We start from the raw sequence: 19,227 nt of genomic DNA, 5'->3' as shown, positions 1-19,227 counted from the left end.
TTCAATCTATTTGTATCCTTGTATCTTAAGACGAGTCTCTTGTAAGCAGCATATAGCTGGATTATGTTTCTTAATCCATTCTGCCAATCTGTATCTTTTAATTGGTAAGTTTAGTCCATTAACATTCAAAGTTATTACTGAAAATGCATTTCTTGATTCCATCATTTTATTTTTAATTTTATTTGTCAGTTCTATATATTCTTTTCCCTCTTTCTCTTCGTATTCTTTAAATTACCCTTACTGGTACGCTTTTATTATATGCCTTCCTTCATACCTCCCTCTCCTGTCTTTTTGTTTTTCAGCTGGCAGAACTCCCTTTAGTATTTCTTGTAGGACTGGTCTCTTATTGACAAATTATTTCAGGACTTCTTTGTTTGTGAAAACTTTAATCTCTCCCTCAATTTTGAAGGACAATTTAGCTGGGTACAGAATTCTTGGCTGGAAGTCTTTCTCTTTCAAGATCTTGAATATATCATACCATTGCCTTCTTGCCTCCAGGGTGTTAATTGAGTAGTCTGAACTCAGTGTCGTTTCTTTCTCTGGGCTAGCCTGAACAAATACAAATTGCTGTCAATATCAGCAGATATGCAGAAAGCTATCAAATCCAGACCCATGCTGACAATGTGGGAAAAACATGAGAAGAAGCAGGTCAAGAGAAAGTGGACAGAAGATCATTGGAAAGAAGCTGAGAGAAAGTGGTTAAAGACTCAGTGCATATCCTAGTCTCTGCAGAATCACTATTATCTCTTCAATAGGTTTATGGGCATCAGTACTTTAGGAGAGAGAAATCTGAGTTCCAGTTAAGTAGAAGCTGGATTGGAGAACAGAGTCGGGAGATTTCTGACACTGAGCTTGAGTAGACAGATTACTGTGCAGAATCCCTTTCAGAGGGAAAGAAAAGGCTAAGAAATTTTAAATAACGAAGAAATTTCTTTCTCTGGCAGGAAGTTTCTTCGTCAGCTCTGCCAAGCTCATTGAAGTTTCTGATGCATGGTAACCAAGACCTGAATGAAATAAATCATTGGTGCTGTCCCTGAGAATGAACCAGCCAACACCCAAAGACTATTTGGAAGTCATACTGTATTTAGTTTAATAAAATGTGGAGAGATTTTAAACAAACAAAAGTATATCTCCGGAAGACTCAGTTTTTATTTTTGTGATTTTGTTTCTCCTTTTTCTTTTTAATTTAAACTACCTGTTGAATACTTATCACAATTTTAGGCTGTTGTGAATGTGTGTATTTTATATCCAATTAGTTATTTGTCACTTGTTGCTGTCATGGATTACCGTGTTTACGAACCCACCTGATGTGGAATGTTTTTGTAAAATATGTGAAAAGAGCTTACAATCTTGGGTACTATGATCATGAATTTATGGTTGAAATTTTTATTGCTCAGAGAGGTTCTCATCCATCTCACCCATCTTTTCCTGTTCAGATTTTTGGGCACAGTCTCCCAATGGAGAAATCTAGCTTCCCAAGATAGCTGCCTGAAAAAATTCAGTGTTCTCAAACTTGTTTTGAGAAGTTATCCTGGAGGTTATTCTTATGCATCATATAGATACCCCCTTTTTAGTTTATTGTGTACTAGAGTGGCTAGAGGGAAGTACCTGAAACTGTAGAGCTGTGTTCCAGTAGCCATGTCTCTTGAAGATGATTGTATAATGATATAACGTTTACAATGTGATGGTGTGATTGTGAAAACCTTGTATCTGATGCTCCTTTTATCTATAGTGTGGACAGATGAGTAAAAATATGGCTAGAAAATAAATAATAGGGGGAACAAAGATTAAAATAAATTGAGTAGATTGAAATACTAGTGATCAATGAGAAGGAGGGGTAAGCGGTATGGAATGTATGAATTTTTCTTTTTTCTTTTCTATGACTTTTGCTGGAGAGATGCAAATTTCAAAAAAAAATGATCATGGTAATGAATACACAACTATGTAATGATATTGTTAGCTACTGATTGTACACCGTGTATGTCAAGAATGTTTGTTTATTAAGGTTTACAATAAAAATTTTTTTAAAAAAACAAAAGAAAAGCCATGTTCCTTAATCATCCTTAAATATTGCTGGATGGAAGCTTTTTTTTATTTACATGGAGATATGACCCACCCATTGTGGGTGGTAACTTTTGATTAGATGTTTTTCATGGAGATGTGTCTCCACCCATTCAAGGTGCAGCTGCTTACTGAAGCCCTTTATGAGGGAAAGGGCTCTTTTGGAAAAAGCTTTAGAGCCAACAGAACTGACAGAACCAACAGAACAGACAGAGCCCTGGGGAAACCATTAAGAAGCCTGGAGATAAAGCTAGTAGATGTCACTATGTGCCTTTCCAGCTGAGAGAGAAATCCCAAACATCCTTTGCTGTCTTGAACCAAGGTATCTTTACCAGAATGCCTTAATTTGGACATTTTTATAGGCTTGCTTTTAGTTTGGACATTCTCATGGCCTTAGAATTGTAAATTTGCAACTTAATAAATTCCCATTTTTAAAGCCATTCCATTTCCGGTATATGGCATTCGTATTATAGTTGAATTTTAAGAGTTATATTCTTTTTTTTTTTTTGGCATGGGCAGGCACCGGGAATCGAACCCGGAGCCACCGTGGCCCGCCCAAGAGTTATATTCTTAAGAGTTATATTTTGCAAATATTTTATCCAATCTGTGCCTTCTCTTTTCATTCTCTTCACAGTGTCCTCTGCAGAGCAGTTTTTAATTTTAAGGGAGTCCTTTATGGGTCATGTTTTTATAGTTGTAGCCAAGAAATCATCACCAAACCCAATGCCACTGTGGTAGTTAGATTCACTTGTCAACTTGGCCAGGTGAAGATGCCTAGTTAAACTGCTGTGGACAGGAGTCGATGGCATGTGAACTTCATCTGTTCCTGATTACATCTGCAGTCAGCTAAGAGGCGTGCCTGCTGAATGAATGATGTTTGAATTAATTGGCTGGTGCTTAAATGAGAGAGCTGAACGTAGCACAGCCCAAGCAGCTCAGCATACCTCATCTCAGCAGTCACAGCTCAGCCCAGGCCTTTGGAGATGCAGAAAGAAATCACCCTGGAACGCAGAGGCCTAGAGAAAAGGCCAGCAGAGACCACCCTGTGCCTTCCCATGTAAAAAAGAACCTCAGTTGAAAGTTAGCTGCTTTTCCTCTGAAGAACTAACGAAATAAATCCCCTTTTATTAACAGCCAATCTATCTCTGGTGTGTTGCATTCAGGCGGCTAGCAAACTAGAACAGCCACTTAGATTTTCTAGGTTTCCTGTGTTATTTTCTAGAAGTTATATAGTTTTGTGTTTTACATTTAGGTCTATAACCCATTTGGAGTTGATTTTCATGAAAGATGTAAGATCCATATTTAGATTCATTTTTGTGCATGTGGATGTCCAGTTGTTCCAGCACCATTTGTTCAAGGGCTGTCCTTTTCCCCATTGTCAAATATCGGTTGACTATATTTGTGAGAATATTTTTTTAGGCTCTATTCTGTTCCATTTATTTATTCTTTCACCAATACAATACTGTCCTGATTACTATAGTTCTATAAAAATTCTTCAAATCACATAGTTCAATCATCCAACTTTGTTTTTCAGTATTATATTGGCTATTCTAGTCTTTTGCCTTTACTTATAAATTTCACAGCAATTTGTTGATATTCACAAAATAACTTGCTGGATTTTGATTGAGATTGCTTTGAATCTATATATGAAGTTGGGAATAACTTATATTTTAAGTAAATTGAGTCATCCTATCCTTGAATATGGAATATCTAAAATTATTTAGCTTTTCTTTGATTTCTTTCATCAGAGTTTTGTAGTTTTCCTCATATAGATCAATATGGGATAAGGAGATAGATCTAGTTGATGCTCTGGAAAGGCTGGCCCCTCTAAGTTTCAGGACTTATCTTGTCCAAGGACCCATCTGGAGGTTGTAGGTATTTGGAAAGTTACCCTAGTGCATGGAAACTTTGTTGAATCTTATATATTGCCCTAGGTGTGCTTTAGGATTGGCTGGAATTGTTTTGGTTGGGATTTGGTATGTTACAATATAGCAGTGTCTAACTGAAACTGGAATAAGAGTGACCTCCAGAGATGCCTTTCGACTCTATATGAACTCCCTTGGCCACTGATACCTTATTTGTTACACTTCTTTTTCCTCTTTTGGGCAGGATGGCATTGTTGATCCCATTGTGCCAGGGCTGGACTCATCCCTGGGGGTAATCTCTCACATCGCCAGGGAGGCTTTCACTCCTGGATGTCATGTTCCACATAGTGGGGAGGCCAATGATTTTGTTTGCAGAGTTGGGCTTAGAGAAAGTGAGGCCACATCTGAGCAACAAAAGAGGTCCTCCAGAAGTAACTTTTAGGCATACCTGCAAGTAGGCTAAGCTTCTCCACTACATATATAAGCTTCACAACAGCAAGCTTCAAGATCGAAGAGTTGACCTATCGATTTGGGTATCTCTAATGTTTGACACAGTATCAGGGGTTTTCCTGTGGTAAAGTTTAATAGGTCCATATATTTTTTTCCCAACCCTCAAGGGACTTTGCCAATACTTTTTTATTATCTGCTTAACATATTCTAGGATCAATCTGGGTATTACATTAAGCTATGAAGAATTAAAGGACTTCCTGCTTATTCTGGACTCCCTGTGTTTTGATTGTTTAAATAAGCTATACAAACAGGTTGAAATAGAGTATGTGCTACAGAAAATTTAGTTTCCAGACAAAATAAACCTTTCTTTCTTTGGTCTCAAAGAGTAGGTGAGGTTCTAAAATATGGACAATGTCTTCCTTACCCCTGTGTTCTGAATTACCTTAAGCCCCTGATTGGCTTCATTCTTGCCTCTAAATACCAGGTTTTACATATATAAAAGAGACTCTCAAAGTCCAGAAATAATTATTACCACTGTGGACTAAATGTGACTGCAATGAGAGCTCACAATCTAGGCCCCTGTTTTTTTTTATTAATTAAAAAATTTACAAGACAGAAACACAAATATTCCCAACACATACACTCAGCAATTCACAATATCATCACATAGTTGTATATTCATCATCATGATCATTTTTCAGAACATTTGCATCAATTCAGTAAAAGAAATAAAAAGAAAACAGAAAAATAAAACAAAAACAAAAAAATTTGCATACCATTCCCCTTACCCCTCCCTTTCATTGATCACTAGCATTTCAAACTAAATTTATTTTAATATTTCCCCCCATTATTTATTTTTATTCCATATGTTCTCCTCATCTGTTGACGAAGTAGATAAAAGGAGCATCAGACACAAGGTTTTCACAATCACACAGTCACATTGTGAAAGCTATATCATACAATCATCATCAAGAAATATGGCTACTGGAACACAGCTCTACATTTTCAGGCAGATCCCTCCAGCCTCTCCATTACATCCTGAATAACAAGGTGATATCTACTTAATGCGTAAGAATAACCTCCAGGATAACCTCTCGACTCTGTTTGGAATCTCTCAGCCATTGACACTTTGTCTCATTTCACTCTTCTCAATTCCTTGATGCTGAATCTCAGCTCATTCTGGGATTTCTGTCGCAGGTTGCCAGGAAGATCCACACCCCTGGGAGTAATGTCCCACGTAGACAGGGGGAGGGTGGTGAGTTTGCTTGCTGTGTTGGCTGGAGAGAGAGGCCACATCTGAGCAATAAAAGAGGTTCTCTTGGGGGTGACTCTTAGGCCTAATTTTTTTTTTTTTTTGGCATTTTAAATTTAGGTTTGTTTTATTTAAGTTTAATGTTAATTCCATGCTGTGTTTCAGTAAGAACAATACAGATTCTGTATCTGTGGCTCCAGTCAGATATCCAGTAGTACAAATTAGCTTCAAGTTACACATACTGAACAAAAGAGGTTGAGCGAGCGAAGGAGGGGGCAAGGGAGGGGGAGGGAGACAGGGAAGGAGAAGAAACAAAGAACTGAACACGCATGCAGGCTTTTCCATACCACCTTCAATGCTAACCTGCTTCAGAGGGTGAGTAAAAGTAGGCAAGAATGAGTAACCACGGATTGTTGAACTGTTACCAGCACCATACTTTTCAGCAACATTTCAGCAGAGTTTGAAACACTTTTTACAGCAAAACCATTATAAGTTTCCCAAACAACCTTTAGCCCATCAAACTAAGACCCAATTAACTTCAAACATTGGTATAAAATTTGATTTAAACATTTAGAAAAAGGAAAACTGTAACCACCACATATGTCTCTACAGTGTGATTAATCTCTCTTAGATGCTCACATCGCCTAGAAATCTAATGGCTTTCTAATGTAATTTCCATTTCTAATGGTGATCTTGCCACATCTGCCACACAGACAATACAGTAATGCTGAAAAAGCCTCTATGTAGTCCTGCTAGTGTCTTAAAGAACCTAATAGCTGGGACCAGTAAAATCCACAGAAATTCACTCTTGCCTTTAAGAACTTTTGAAAACTTTTTTTTTAAAAAAAAACAAAAACAAAAACAAACAAAAAAACCTAAAATAAAAATAAAAACAAAAACAAAAACCAGGGCAGGAACCTAAATTCTGAGACCAAATGTAAAAGTCAGATTTGGTGGTTCTCAGTGACAATGGGGAATTTCCAAGGGGTGGGAATGGGGAGGAGTGGGGTGGTCAGAGATGGTTTCTCTTGTTGGCTTTTATGTCTCACTGATTTTCATCTTCCACATCCTGCAGCGCTTCTTTATTCTGCTCTTCACCATCACCCTGCATGTCTGAAGTCCATAGTGTCAGATTATCACGTAACAACTGCATGATAAGTGTAGAGTCCTTATAGCTTTCTTCACTTAGGGTATCCAGTTCTGCAATTGCATCATCAAAAGCTGCTTTTGCCAACCTGCAGGCACGGTCAGGGGAATTAAGAATTTCATAGTGGAATACAGAAAAATTGAGAGCAAGACCTGAGCGAATTGGATGCGTTGGTGGAAGTTCTGTCATTGCAATATCACTAGCAACTTTATAAGCCACTAGGCTGTTCTCCGCAGCCTCCTTCCTGTCATTTCCTGTGGCAAATTCAGCCAGATACCTGTGGTAGTCCCCTTTCATTTTATAATAGAAAACCTTGGACTCGCCAGTGTTAGCTGCTGGAATGAGATGTTTGTCCAGTACATCCAGTATGTCACAACAGATTAACTTTAGTTCAGTCTCAACCATTTGCTGATATTCCCGAATCATTTTTAGTTTGTCTTCTCCTCCCTTGTTTTCTTCTTTCTGTTCAATGCTGCTGATTATTCTCCAGGAGGCTCTTCTGGCTCCAATCACATTTTTATATGCAACAGATAGGAGGTTTCTTTCTTCAACTGTCAACTCCACATCCATCCCTGCTACTTTCTTCATAGATTCCACCATTTCATCGTATCGCTCAGCCTGCTCCGCCAGCTTCGCCTGGTACACCAGATCTTCCCCATCATCCATAGCGGCGGCGGCTTCGGCAGGGTGTGCACGATGGATGGAAGCGGGTAGCGTCTCGACTCTCTCAGCCTCTTGCTCCGCGTCCGGGCAGCCAGGCCTAATTTTAAGTAGACTTGACCTATCCCCTGTGGGGCTAAGTTTCATATGAACAAACCCCAAGACTGGGGGCTCAGCCTATAACTTTGGTTGCCCACACTGCTTGTGAGAATATCAAGAATTCAACTTGGGGAAGTTGAGTTTTCCCCCGTTCTCACCATTCCCCGAAGGGGACTTCGCAAATACTTTTCCACTCACTGATCAAATGACTCTGGGATTCATCAGGGCATCACCTGGACAAACCAACAAAATCTCATGTGCTATACAAAGTACCATGTACTTAAGGTGGTCAACCAACTATCTACATAAGTTATATTAGGAGATGCACTAGTCAAAGTATAAACTTGTACCAAATAAATATTTTTTGCTTTAGTCTCACATATAAGTTGAAATTTTAAAATATTAAGTACCATCTATTTTCAGCACACTGCATTAATGACATTCTTTTGTTCTTCCTCATGCAAAAACATTTTTAAAATTTGTATATTTAGTCATTATTATTATACACTCTAGGCATTCCTAGATTATACCATCTCAATCTTTATCATCTTTCTTTGTGATTTCATTTATGCCCCAGCCCTCCTCCCTCTATCATTCTCATATGCAGCTTCATTCAGTGTTTTAACATAATTGTATTACAGTTAGGTAATATTGTGCTGTCCATTTCTGAGTTTTTATATTCAGTCCTGTTGCACAACCTGCATCCCTTCAGCTCCAATTACCCAATATCTTACCCTATTTCTATCTCCTGATGGTCTCTGTTACCAAGGAAATATTCCAAGTTTATTCACTAATGTCAGTTCATATCAGTGAGACCCTACAGTATTTGTCCTTTTGTTTCTGGCTAATCACACTCAGTATAATGCCCTTAAGGTTCATTCATGTTGTTACATACTTCATAACTTTGTTCTGTCTTACAGCTGCATAATATTCCATCGTATGTATATGCCACAGTTTGTTTAGCCAACCGTCTGTTGGTGGACATTTTGGCTGTTTCCATCTCTTGGTAATTGTAAATAATGCTGCTATAAACATTGGTGTGTAAATGTCCGTTTTTGTCCTTGCCCTCATGTCCTTTGAGTAGAGATGGCATATAGATGGGTCCTGTTTTTTAATCCATTCTGCCAGACTATGTCTTTTGATTGGAGAGTTTAACCATTAACATTCAGTGTTATTACTGCATGGGTAGTACTTTCTTCTACTATTTTGCCTTCTGGATTTTATAGGTCATATCTAACTTTCCTTCTTTTTACCTTTACTCATAGGCTTCCTTTCTACACTCTTCTCCACACCTCTCTCTTCTGTCTTCGCATCTGTCTCTAGTGCTCCCTATAGTATTTCTTGCAGAGTTGGTCTCTTGGTCACAAATTCTCTCAGTGATTTTTTGTCTGAAAATGTTTTAATTTCTCCCTCATTTTTGAAGGACAATTTTGCTGGATATAGAATTCTTGGTTGGCAGTTTTTCTCTTTTAATAATTTAAATATATCATCCCACTGTCTTCTCGCCTCCATGGTTTCTCCTGAGAGATCTGTGCATAGTCTTATTGGGCTTCCCTTGTCCGTGATGGTTTGCTTTTCTCTTGCTGCTTTCAAGATTTTCTCTTTCTCTTTGACCGCTGACATTCTGATTAGTAAATGTCTTGGAGTATGTCTATTTGGAGCTATTCTCTTTGGGGTACACTGCACTTCTTGGATCTGTAATTTTAAGTCTTTCATAAGAGTTGGGAAATTTTCAGTGATAATTTCCTCCATTAGTTTTTCTCCTCCTTTTCCCCTCTCTTCTCCTTCTGGGACACCCACAACACATATATTCGTGTGCTTCATATTGTCATTCAATTACCTGAGTCCCTGCTCATATTTTTCCATTTCTTTTTCTTATATTTTCTTTTTCTTGCCGGATTTCAGATGTTCCATCCTCCAGTTCACTAATCCTATCCTCTGTCTCTTGAAATCTACCACTGTAGGTTTCCATTGTTTTTTTATCTCTTCTACCTTGCCTTTCATTCCCATAAGTTCTGTGATTTGTTTTTTCAGACTTTCAGTTTCTTCTTTTTGTTCATTCCTTGCCTTCTTTATATCCTCCCTCAATTCATTGATTTGGTTTTTGATGAGGTTTTCCATGTCTGTTCGTATATTCTGAATTAATTGTTTCAGCTCCTATATCTCACTTGAATTGTTGGTTTGTCCCTTTGACTGGGCCATATCTTCAATTTTCCTAGTGTGATTTGTTATTTTTTGCTGGTGTCTAGGCATTTAATTACCTTAATTAGTTTATTCTGGAGATTGCTCTCACTTCTTTTACCTAGGGTTTTCTTACTGGATGAATTTGTTGTCTATCTGTTCTTTGACATTCAGTTTAGCTTTATCTGGACCTCTAGCTTAATTTTTGTTTAACAGAAGAGAATTTTTCAGTTCTTGTTTCTTGCCCTGCTTGTATGGTACCTTTCCCCCCTCCCCCACCCTTAGGAGGGTCTACTTAGATATTATAGACCCCAGCCGGATTTTCCCAGACCAAACTGGCCTCCTATCAGGAGGAAAGCATCACCTGCATCGGTTTTCCCTGAGGGTGAGACCCAGCAGGTTGAAAGACTTTCCTGTGAAGTCTCTGGACTCTGTTTTTCTTATCCTGCCCAGTATGTGGCACTTGTCTGCCTGCAGGTCCCATCAGAGTAAGATGATGTGGTACCTTTAACTTTGGTGGACTCTCCCTGGGTTCTGTGGAGGCTCGCAGCCGGTCCAGCTGGTCCAGACTGGGGTACGCTGTGTGTCTGGTCACTGATGTGGCCCCAGGAGCTGTTCTGTACTGTTTCTGGTTATTTAGTAATTGTTCTGGAGGATGAACTAAAATGCACACATTGTTAAGCCCCCATCTTGACCACTTTTGGCCCCTGTTTTTTTATAAGCACTTTATAAAGGAGACCATATAATAATTGCAGTTCTGTTTCTGGCTCATTTTGCCTTGCCACATGTCCTACAGATTCATTCACAATGTTGTATGCTTCAAAACTTCATTCCTTTTTGTAGCAGCACAGTATTCAATCTATGTATATACCATCATTCACCAATCTACTTCTCAGTTAGTACATCCTTCAGCTACCTACATTCATTGGGCATCATTGTATAATGTCCAAATTCTAGTCCAACAACACTCTCAATTTTAGAGGATTTCATTGTTCCCAAGAGAAAGATACCAATAAACACACCCTCACCAAATAGGAAATCTAAACTACCCTTTAACTCTTGTCCCTTCTCCCGTTATTTACCCCTGCTGTTGTTGTGGTGCTGATGTTTTCCTGTTAAACATAGTCCATGGAATGCAATAGCAGTTTTCCACCTATACCCTGAACTTAAACACTCTTGGTACAAGAATCATACCTTTGAAATAGTTCATGCAAGAATTTATTCATGTTTGTAGTATTAATCAATGGGACACATAGGTCTATAAACTCACTTTCAATCATGGTAATATTACTTATAGACCTGCTAGTGAACTGCCTTCACTTCTATCTATTCCCTTACATTTGAGTTCAACCTCATTAGCTAACTGTTCACCCATCTCTAGATTCTGTGTATCTCTAAGCCCTGCATATTCTGTATTATAAGCCTAAAATTTTACTTTTACTATGGTCATAAAAGTAGAATTACACAGTATCTATCCTCTTGTGTCTGGCTTATTTCACTCAGCATTATGTTCTCAAGGCTCATCCATCTTGTTATGTGCTTCAGGACATCATTTCATCTTACTGCTGCACAATATTCCATTGCATGTATATACCACACTTTCTTAAGCCACTCGTCTTTTAATGGGCGCTTGGATTGTTTCCATCTTTTGGCAATTGTGAATAATGCTGCTATGAACGTTGGTGTGCAAACATCTGTTTGTGTCACTGCTTTCAGCTCTTCTGGGTAGTACTATAACTAGGTCATATGGCAACTCAATATTTAGTTTCCTAAGAAACTGCCAGTCTTCCATAGTGACTGCTCCCTTGTACATTCCCACCAATAGTGTATGAGTGTCCCAATTTCTCCACATCCTCTCCAACATTTGTAATTTCCTGTTTATTTAACAGCAGCCATTCTTATAGGTGTGAGGTGGTATCTCATTGTAGTCTTGATCTGCATTTACCTTATAGCTAATGAAAATGAGCATGAAAATGAGATGGCTTTTTAGCCATCTTTGTTTGCTCTTCAGAAAAATGCCTATTCATATCATTAGCCTATTTTATAATTGGGTTGTTTGTTTTTTTGTTGTTGAGTTGTATGATTTCTTTATGTATGCAGGATGCCAAACTTTTGTCTGATGTATGTTTTCCAAATATTTTCTCCCATTGAGTTGGCTGCCTCTTCACCTTTTTGACAAAGTCCTTTGAGGTACAGAAGCATTTGATTTTGAGAAGTTCCCATTTAGCTATTTTTTCTTTTGAAAGCAACTGATTTTGTATATTAACTTTCTATCTTGGAACTTTGCTGTAATCATTTCCAAGAGTTTTCTTTTGGTTGATTTTTTATGGTTTTCTACATAGGCAGTCATATCACTTATTATAAACAAAGTCAGTTTTATCTCTTCATTCCCAATCTGTATTGCTTTTATTTCCTTTTCTTGTCTTATTGTGTTACTGAATGCTTCCAGTCCAATGTTGAATAGCTGTGTGAGAAGGGAAATCCTTGTCTTATGGCTGATCTTAGGGGAGAAAGTATCTAGTTTGTCACCTTTAAGTATGATGTTGTCTTTAGGTTTTTTATATATGTTATTTATTAAGTTGAGGAAGTTTTCTTTTACTCCTAGTTTGCTGAAAGTTTTTCTTTTTAAAAAAAATCATGAATGGATATTGGATTTTATCAAATATTTTTTCTGCATCTACAGATATGAACATTGTGGTGGTTTACAGCTGTATGTGCCCCAGAAAAACATGTTCTTTTTTCTCTTACATAGACCAAATAATTTAATTCTATAATTAAGCAAATATATTTACCGGTAGCAACATCCTTAATAGGAAGGCATTTTAAAGTGAATAACAACTAATAAATAACCAACAGATTTCTGACCTAATTCCTTTTTCATTTATAGCAAAAAGAATTCACCTGCCATCCAACCCCTAAAGACTGACAATACCTTTGAAGCAATTCCATTAAAAGAACTTTAGGCAGCCACTTCCATTTTAATAGTCGGATGAGGATTGTATCCTTCAATCTGAATGTCTTCAGCTTTGAAGTTGTCAGTTGGTTCAACTTTTTGAAGAATGCTGACCTTGGGGAAAGGTCTTGGTTCTTGCTGGAGATGAATTTTCAGAGCCTCAATGTGATGCAGGTAAATATGTGCATTTCCAAAGTATGTACAAAGTCCCTGGCTTCAGGCCTGTGATGTGTGCAATCATGTAGGTGAGCAGAGCAATGCTGGACTGATGAAAGGCATTCCCAAGCTTCGTGTCCCTACTGCTGGAACAGCTGGCACAAGAGCTTCCCATTGGCTGTGTAGAACTGGCAGAGGGTATGGCATGGTGGCAGTGCCAGCAGAGGATGATCTTTTTGGATTCCAAGTACACATGATGATTCTTTATTCTTAGGGTTGGTTTTGATTGTGTCTATCACCTTTTGCAGCTGGTCTACTCCTTGGCCTGAATAATCTGAATTCATATCTTTGGATTCTGCCCCAAAATGCCTCCACTGAAAGCCATAAACTGGGTCCAGGTCTCCTTCTCTGATGGAGAATTCCAGCCTGCCCAGAAAGTTGTGGGATCCATTGCTGTCCCAGATTTTCACTCTCTTGGAAGGGAGGTCTTTAGCCTTTGTGGATCCCTTGACAAGCCACAGCTACTCCTCCAAAACACCCAGAATACATGGCTGGTGGTCAGCAGAGGAAATTCATTTCTCAGGCTCTAAGGGCAGGCCCAGCGTGGACTGGGTGTGGGTGCTGGTGCCGGTGCGGTCCTCCTTTCTGGAGCCGCATTGAAAGATGTGCTCCGTCTGCCGGTACTAGGGCTCCTCAAGAAGCTTGCGTGCCAAGCACCTCCTGTGGGTTCCGGAGACTGCAGGCTGCTTCTGCAATGGCAGGGGCACACCATGCCTCAGAGCCAGCGGCAGGCATGGGTGCAGGTGGAGGGTGGGCCTGGCCGGATGCTTCTGGGTGCCTCTCGTTCCCAGGAAAAACATGTTTTTAAATGTAATCCATTCTTGTGGGTATAAACCCATCCCAAGTAGGACCTTTTTGATGAGGTTACTTCAGTTAAGTTGTGTCCCACCTCAATCAGGATGGATCTTAATCCTATCACTGGAGTCCTTTAAAAGAGAATGAAATTCAGACACAGAAAGAAAATCACAGGAAGCAAGAAACTGAAATGGAACCCAGAAGAGAAAAGTCCAGGAAATGCCACCATAAGCTTTGCCATGTGACAGAGGAACCAAGGATCATCGGCAGCCAGCCCTAGGACATCAGAGTCTTTGGGGAGAATGCATTGCCTAGATGATGCCTGGATTTGGACATATTCTTGGCCTCAAAACTGTGAACAGATGAATTCCCATTATTTAAATACAATTTCATGGTATTTGCTTGAGCAGCCTATAAAACTAACACAATCTTAATAATTTTTCTTTAGCCTGCGTGATAGATTACATTGTTTCTCAATGTTGAACTAGCCTTGCGTACTTAGACCAATCCCACTTGATCATGGTGTATAATTATTTTTATGCATTATTGGATTTGATTTGCTCATATATTGTTCAAGATGTTTGGATTTATGTTCATAAGAGATATTATCCATCTGTAATTTTTCATCCTTGTAATATCTCTGTCCGATTTTGGTTATTAGGGTAATGCTGGCCTCATAAAATGAGTTAAAAGGGCTCTCTCTGCTTCTATTTCCTGGAAGAGAATGTAGAAAATAGTTATAATTTCTTCTATAAATATTTGGTAGAATTCACCAATGAAACAATTTGGGCCTGCTGTTATCTGCTTTGGAACATTTTATTTTTAAAATTATTGTGGTAACATGTACAACATAAAATTTCCCATTGTAACACTTTGCAAGCAAACAATGCAATGGCTTTAATTATATTCACAATGTTGTGCTACCAACACTACCATCTGTTATCAAAACGTGTCCATCACTCCAAACAAAACTATGCACCCATTACACATTAACTTCCCATTCCCCTCAACTCTCATCCCTGGTAACTTATCATCTATTTTCTTTCTTTATGAATCTGCATATTCTAGTTATTTCATGTAAGTGAAATCAGACAATACTTGTCCTTTTGTGTCTTCCTGATTTCACTCATCATGATGTCTTCATGATTCATCCATGTTGCAGTATGTATCAGATCTTCATCCCTTTATATGGCTGAGTATTCCATTGTATGTCTATCTATATCTATATCTATCTATCTATCTGTCTATACATATATCATATTTTGTTCATCCATTCATGGACATTTGTATTGCTTCCATTTTTTAGCTATTGAATAATACTTCTGTAAATGTTAATGCTGCTATGAACACTGGTGTCTGAGTCCCTGCTTTCACTTCTCTGGGGTATGTATCTAGAAGTGTGATTGCCAGGTCACATGGTAATTCCATGTTTAAATTTTTGAGGAACTGTCAAACTGTTTTCCACAACAGCTGCATCATTTTACATTCCCACCAACAATATATAAAGTTTCCTGTTTCTCTGCATCCTTGCCAACACCTGTTTTTCATGTTATTATTATTTTTAAATAGTAGCCATTCTATTTATTGCTTAATTATAGAATTAAATTATTTGGTCTACGTAAGAGAAAATTTGGTCTATGTGAGGTGCTTCTCATTGTGGTTTTGATTTGCATTACCCTAGTGCCTATTGATGTTAAAAATGAAAGCAAAAAATGTTTACCTAGTACAAAATTTATATTTTGACTAGTGCATTTCGTAATGTAACTTATGTAGACAGCTTAATTGAACACCATAAGTACTCGGAACCTTGAGTAGGGCATGAGATTTTGTTGGTTTGTCCAGAGTGATGCCGTGATAAACCCCAGAGTGATTTGAACAGTGAATAAAAAAGTATTTGCAAAGTCCCCTTCAAGGAATGATGAGAAAGGGGGAAAATTCAACTTCCCCAAGTTGAATTCTTGATATTCTCACAAGCAGTGTGGACAATCAAAGCTATAGGCTAAGCCCCCAATCTTGAGGTTTGTACTCATGACAGTAACCCCACAAAGGATAGTTCAAGCCTACTTAAAATTAGGCCAAAGATTCACCCCCAAAAAAACCTCTTTTGTTTTTTATATATCTCCAGGACCTTATATTAGGCAATAGATTCTGAGACTTTACATCCAACTGCATGTAACAAAAGGAAAGATAAATTGATTTCATCAAGATTGCAAACTTTTGTGCATAAAAGGATATTGTCAAGAAAGTGAGAGACCATCTGCAGAACTGGAGAAAATATTTGGAAGCCATATATCTACAATATATAAAGAACTCTTAAAACTCAACAACAGAAAAAAATTTTAAGTGAGAAAAGGACCTTTAGCTTCCTGGCTGGTAAGACAAATACCATACGGTGTGTTAGCTTAAACAATGGGAATTTATTTGCTCACAGTTTTGAGGCTAAGAGAAGTCCAAAACTGAGGAATCAGCAAAGCAATGCTCAGTTGTGGCCTCTCTCTCCAGCCAACACAACAAGCAAACTCACCACCCTCCCCCTGTCTACGTGGGACATGACTCCCAGGGGTGTAGACCTTCTGGCAATGTGGGACAGAAATCCTGGAATGAGCTGAAACTCAGCATCAAGGGATTGAGTAAAACCCTAGAATGAGCTGAGACTCAGCATCAAGGGATTGAGAAAACCTTCCTGACCAAAAGGGGGAAGAGTGAAATGAGACAAAATAAAGTGTCAATGGCTAAGAGATTCCAAACAGAGTTGAGAGGTTATCCTGGAGGTTATTCTTATCCATTAAATAGATATCACCTTGTTAGTCAGGATGTAATGGAGAGGCTAGAGGGAACTGCCTGAAACTGTGGAGCTGTGTTCCAGTAGCCATGTTTCTTGAAGATGATTGTATAATGATATAGCTTTCACAATGTGACTGTGTGATTGTGAAAACCTTGTGCCTGTTGTTCCTTTTATCTACCTTATCAACAGACAAGTAAAACATATGGAATAAAATGAATAATAGGGGGAACAAATGTTAGAATAAATCTAGAGTGAAATGCTAGTGATCGGTGAGGGGGAGGGGTGGGGGTATGGTATGTATGAATTTTTTTCTGTTTTCTTTTTATCTCTTTTTCTTAATAGATGCAAATGTTCCAAGAAATTATCATGATGATGAATATGCAACCATATGATGATATTGTGAATTACTGATTATATATGTAGAATGGAATGATCAAAAGCTACGAATGTTTGCATATGTTTGGTGTTTTTTGGTATTTAAAAAAATTTTAATTAATAAAAAAAGAAAAGAAAATCTTTTTATGAGCCTATTGACCATTTGTATATCTTCTTTTGCAAAATATCTATTGAAGTCTGTTGGGGATTTTATCATGTCCCCAACAAAAGGCATGCTCAGATATCAATTCCTGGGTTTTGTGGATGTGACCCCTTTTGTAAATAGGGACTTTGAAGATGATATTAAAGTGTGTCCAAAGTGAATGTAGTGAGACTTTATCCAATATGGCTGAAGTCTTTATAGGCAAAGGAAATTGGATACAGAAAAACACTATAGGAAGAAAGAAGCTGAAACTCAAAGGAAACCAGAAGAGAAAGGAGAAGACACTGCTGCCATGTACACTGCCATGTGACAAAAAAGCTAATGATTGTTGGCAGCCAGCCCCAGAATGCCACATTCTTCTGGAAGAAAGGGATTGCTTTGCTGATTCCTCAGTTTTGGACTTCTCTTAGCCTCAAAACTGTGAGCAAATAAATTCCCATTGTTTAAGCTAACACACCGTATGGTATTTGTTTTACCAGCCAGGAAGCTAAAGGTCCTTTTCTCACTTAAAATTTTTTTCTGTTGTTGAGTTTTAAGAGTTCTTTATATATTGTAGATATATGGCTTCCAAATATTTTCTCCAATTCCGCAGATTGTCTCTCACTTTCTTGACAATATCCTTTTATGCACAAAAGTTTGCAATCTTGATGAAATCAATTTATCTTTCCTTTTGTTACATGCAGTTGGATGTAAAGTCTCAGAATCTATTGCCTAATATAAGGTCCTGGAGATATTTTGCTAGTTTTTCTTCCAAGACTTTTATAATTTAGCTCTTATATTTAGGCTGTTGATCCATTTGAGTTGATTTTTGCATATGGTGTGAGATATGGATCCACTTTCATTCTTCTGCATGTAGATATCTGGTTTTCCCAGCACTGTTGAAAAGATTATTCTTTTCCCATTGAGTGGACTTGGAACCCTCTTCAAAAATCAGCTGGCCATAGATGTGTGTGTTTATTTCTGAACTCTCAATTCTATTCCATTGGTCCATACATCTCTCCTTGCACCAATTCCACACTACTTTGATTAGTATAGCTTGGTAGGTTTTTAAAATGTCTTTATTAACAAATCTTCACACAGATATATTCCGTGCACAGCGTACAATCAATGAATGGCTCATAATGTCATCAAATAGTTGTACATTCATTACTATGACCATTTTTTAGAACATTTGCAACACTCCAGAAAAAGAAATAAAAATAAAAAATTCATACATCCCATACTCCATACCCCTCTCTCTCATTTACCACTACCATCTACCCAATTTATTTTACAACTTATCCCTCCTATTATATATTTATTTTTTATCCGTATTTTTAAACTCATCTGCCCATACTCTGATTAAAAGGAGCATCAGACACAAGGTTTTCACAATCACACAATCACATTGTAAAAGTTTTATCTTTATACAATCATCTTCAAGAATCAAGGATACTGGAACACAGCTGAACAGTTTCAGGTACTTCCCTCCAGCCACTCCAATACAGCTTAAACCAAAAACAGATATCTACAAAATACATAAGAATAACCTCTAGGATAACCTTTCAACTCTGTTAGAAATCTCTCAGCCACTGAAACTTTATTTTGTCTCATTTCTCTCTTCCCCCTTTTGTTCAAGAGGGCTTCCCCAATCCCATGATGCTGGGTCCCAGCTTATCCCAGGAGTTCTGTCCCACATTGCCAGGAGATTTACATCCCTGGGAGTCATTTCCCACATACGGATGTGGTGGAGGGCAGTGAGTTCACCTGCCCAATTGGCTTACAGAGAGAGGCCACAACTGAGCAACAAAAGAGATTCTCTGGGGGTGACTCTTAGGCCTAATTTTTTTTTTTAACATGGGCAGGCAGTGGGAATTGACCCCGGGTCTCCGGCATGGCAGGTAAGAATTCTGCCACTGAGCCATCATCACACCACCCTCTTAAGCCTAATTTTAAGTAGACTTAGCCTATCCTTTGCAGGAATAAGTTTCATAGGGTCGAACCCCAAGATTGAAGTCTTGGTCTATAGATTTGTCCCCACTACTTGCAAGAATATCAGAAATTCTCCAAATGGGGAAGTTGAATATTCCCTCCTTTCTCCCCAGTCCCCCAAGGAGACATTGCAAATACTTCTTTATTCACTGCCCAAATTACTCTGGAATATATCGGGGCATCACACTAACCTGGACAAACCAACAAAATCTCATGCCCTATTCCAGATTCCATGTACAAATGGTGTTCAACTA

General features: G+C 38.2%; 1 protein-coding gene and 2 pseudogenes across 1 annotated transcript in view; 1 reads left to right on the top strand and 2 right to left on the bottom strand.

Moving 5' to 3' along the window:
- Nucleotides 1-1,118, top strand: part of EXD1 (exonuclease 3'-5' domain containing 1) — a 149,525-nt gene extending 148,407 nt beyond the window's left edge. The window contains exon 13 of the mRNA XM_077127499.1: nt 945-1,118. Within this exon, the coding sequence (XP_076983614.1) occupies nt 945-1,037 (93 nt within the window). The 3' untranslated portion in view covers nt 1,038-1,118. The remainder of the gene's footprint in view (nt 1-944) is intronic.
- A 5,374-nt stretch (nt 1,119-6,492) lies between these two features.
- On the bottom strand, nt 6,493-7,519 carry LOC143655940 (14-3-3 protein epsilon pseudogene; annotated as a pseudogene).
- Nucleotides 7,520-12,637: 5,118 nt separating this feature from the next.
- Nucleotides 12,638-13,619, bottom strand: LOC143655119 (thymidylate synthase pseudogene; annotated as a pseudogene).
- Nucleotides 13,620-19,227: the final 5,608 nt, after the last annotated feature.

The sequence above is a fragment of the Tamandua tetradactyla genome, chromosome 14 (assembly GCF_023851605.1).
Source record: "Tamandua tetradactyla isolate mTamTet1 chromosome 14, mTamTet1.pri, whole genome shotgun sequence".
NCBI classification, from domain to species: Eukaryota; Metazoa; Chordata; class Mammalia; order Pilosa; family Myrmecophagidae; genus Tamandua; species Tamandua tetradactyla.
This window is presented reverse-complemented; position numbering and strand designations above follow the sequence as displayed.